We start from the raw sequence: 2,267 nt of genomic DNA, 5'->3' as shown, positions 1-2,267 counted from the left end.
GGAGGCGGGGACTGGAGAAGCCCTGGTGGCTTTTCGCACGGAGACTCCCAGTTCCCTAGCTCAGCACTTAGGTTCTAACTTCTCCCCTCTCATCAGGGATGACTGTCTCTCTCTGTCTCTCTACCCCTCCCTCTCTTGTGTCTTGTGTGTGTGTCTCTCTCTGTAGCCTCCTTTTTCTCTCTATCTCTGTAGGTTTCTTTCTCTATTTCAGTGATTCTTTTTCTGTATACTACGTGCGTGTATGTGTGCACGTGTGTGTATTTTTGTCTTATCTTTGTCTCTTTATGTCTCTGCCTCTATCTCTCTGTGTGTTTCTGTCTCTTGCTATGTCCCTACCTCTCTGTCTGTCTCTGTCTCTTTACATCTCTGCCTCTATCTCTTTTTCTGTCTCTGTCTCCCTCTGTTTCACATCATACTCCCCGCCCCCCCCCCCCCAAACCAGCCACCACCACACAGCACATGTGGGCTGAGGGTCTCACTCAGTCCCTTCCTTCCCAACTTCTTACCCCTGGCAGCTGCTCAAAACTTCCCAATCCAGGCCTCCTGCCCGCCCTCTTGGGCCTTGGAGGAGGGGGTGAGGGAAGAAGGGAGGGCAGCCTGGCGGGCCCACCCCCTTTTGCCTTTCCAGGCTGGGAGGCTGGGCCAGTGGGCCTTTTAACCAGCCTGGGCGGGCTGTGCCGGACACCAGCCCTGGACGCGGTGCCTGGCTCCCGTGGTCCTGGCAGCCGCCAGCCCGGCCAGCCCAGCCAGCATGCAACAGCAGCCCCCACCCGGGCCCCTGGCCCCTGCAGCCGAGCCCACCAAGCCCCCCTACAGCTACATAGCCCTGATCGCCATGGCCATCCAGAGCTCCCCGGGGCAGCGGGCCACGCTCAGCGGCATCTATCGCTACATCATGGGCCGCTTCGCCTTCTACCGCCACAACCGGCCCGGCTGGCAGAACAGCATTCGCCACAACCTGTCACTCAACGAGTGCTTTGTCAAGGTGCCCCGTGACGACCGCAAGCCAGGCAAGGGCAGCTACTGGACCCTGGACCCCGACTGTCACGACATGTTCGAGCACGGCAGCTTCCTGCGCCGGCGCCGACGCTTCACCCGGCGAGCAGGTGCCGAGGGCACCACGGGCCTGGCCAAGGCACGCCGAGGGCCCCTCAGAGCCACCAGCCAGGAGGACCCCGGAGTCCCCAATACCACGCCGGGCAGGCAGTGCCCGTTCCTGCCGGAGCTGCCAGAGCCCAAAAGCCTAACCTTTGGGGGGCTGGTGGGGACCTTGCCAGCCAGCATGTGCCCGGCCACCACCGAGGTCAGGCCCCGGCCATCTGCGGAGCCCAAAGAGATGCCCACACCCAAGCCTGCAGGCTCAGGGGAGCTCCCCATGGGCACCTCATCTTCCTCGTGCCCGGCCTTCGGCTTTCCTGCCAGCTTCTCGGAGGCTGAGGGTTTTAGCAAGGCCCCTACGCCCATCCTGACCCCCGAGGCGGGCCTTGGGAGCAGTTACCAGTGCCGGCTGCAGGCCCTGAATTTCTGCATGGGCACCGACCCCGGCCTGGAGCACCTCTTGGCCTCAGCAGCGCCCTCCCCGGCGCCTCCCACCCCTCCTGCTTCACTGCGGGCCCCGCTGCCCCTGACAGCTGATCCCAAGGAGCCCTGGGCTGCTGGCAGCTTCCCTGTCCAGGGAGGCTCTGGCTTCCCGTTGGGGCTGACCCCCTGCCTATACCGGACACCAGGAATGTTCTTCTTTGAGTGAAGCCGGCCTGGCCTTGGGCAGTCCCTGCCACTCCGCCCTCCAGGCTGAGCCTGGCTGTAGGATCGGGGAGCTCTCAAAGGACCCAGGGCTGGCAAGGCAACGACAACTGCGACAGGAAGCCAAGATGGGAATGTGAACACTCAACCCGCCCCCAGGACCTCCGGACAGACTGGGGGGAGGGGAAGCAGAGCGCCGTGGGGTGTCCTCTGTGGCTCTCAGCCAATAAAGCCAGTTGGTGATGAGGGTCAGCTTGCTGGATGGTTGGGGGCTAAGGTCTGTGTGGGGTGGCTGTGGGGTGGGGTTGTGTGGCAGGTGAGAGACCCGGGTGGACATACTCCACATGAGGACTTCTCCTGCTGGGGACTTTCTCGGGGAGTTTCCCAGGCAGGCAGAGGAAGGGGGAGCAGGGAATGGGGTAGAGAGAGGAGGGAGGCAACCATGAGAGACAGCAGGCAGGGAGTGAGGCTGGCCTGGCCTGAGGGACTGGCTCTCCAATCCCAAACTCTGTGACTCAGCTGCC

General features: G+C 62.8%; 1 protein-coding gene across 1 annotated transcript; it reads left to right on the top strand.

Moving 5' to 3' along the window:
* The first annotated feature begins 432 nt into the window (after positions 1-432).
* On the top strand, positions 433-1,974 carry FOXS1 (forkhead box S1). The gene has a single exon (XM_059705842.1). The coding sequence runs from the start codon at positions 752-754 to the stop codon at positions 1,745-1,747; it is 996 nt and encodes a 331-aa protein (XP_059561825.1). The 5' UTR covers positions 433-751; the 3' UTR covers positions 1,748-1,974.
* The last annotated feature ends 293 nt before the right edge of the window (positions 1,975-2,267 follow it).

The sequence above is a fragment of the Myotis daubentonii genome, chromosome 8 (assembly GCF_963259705.1).
Source record: "Myotis daubentonii chromosome 8, mMyoDau2.1, whole genome shotgun sequence".
In the NCBI taxonomy this organism is placed as follows: domain Eukaryota; kingdom Metazoa; phylum Chordata; class Mammalia; order Chiroptera; family Vespertilionidae; genus Myotis; species Myotis daubentonii.
The sequence above is the reverse complement of the archived record's forward strand: the minus strand, read 5'-3'. Positions and strand labels throughout refer to the sequence as shown.

Excerpts from the sequence above, each read along its gene's own strand:
- FOXS1 (XM_059705842.1), top strand. The coding sequence starts at position 752 with ATGCAACAGCAGCCCCCACCCGGGCCCCTGGCCCCTGCAGCCGAGCCC.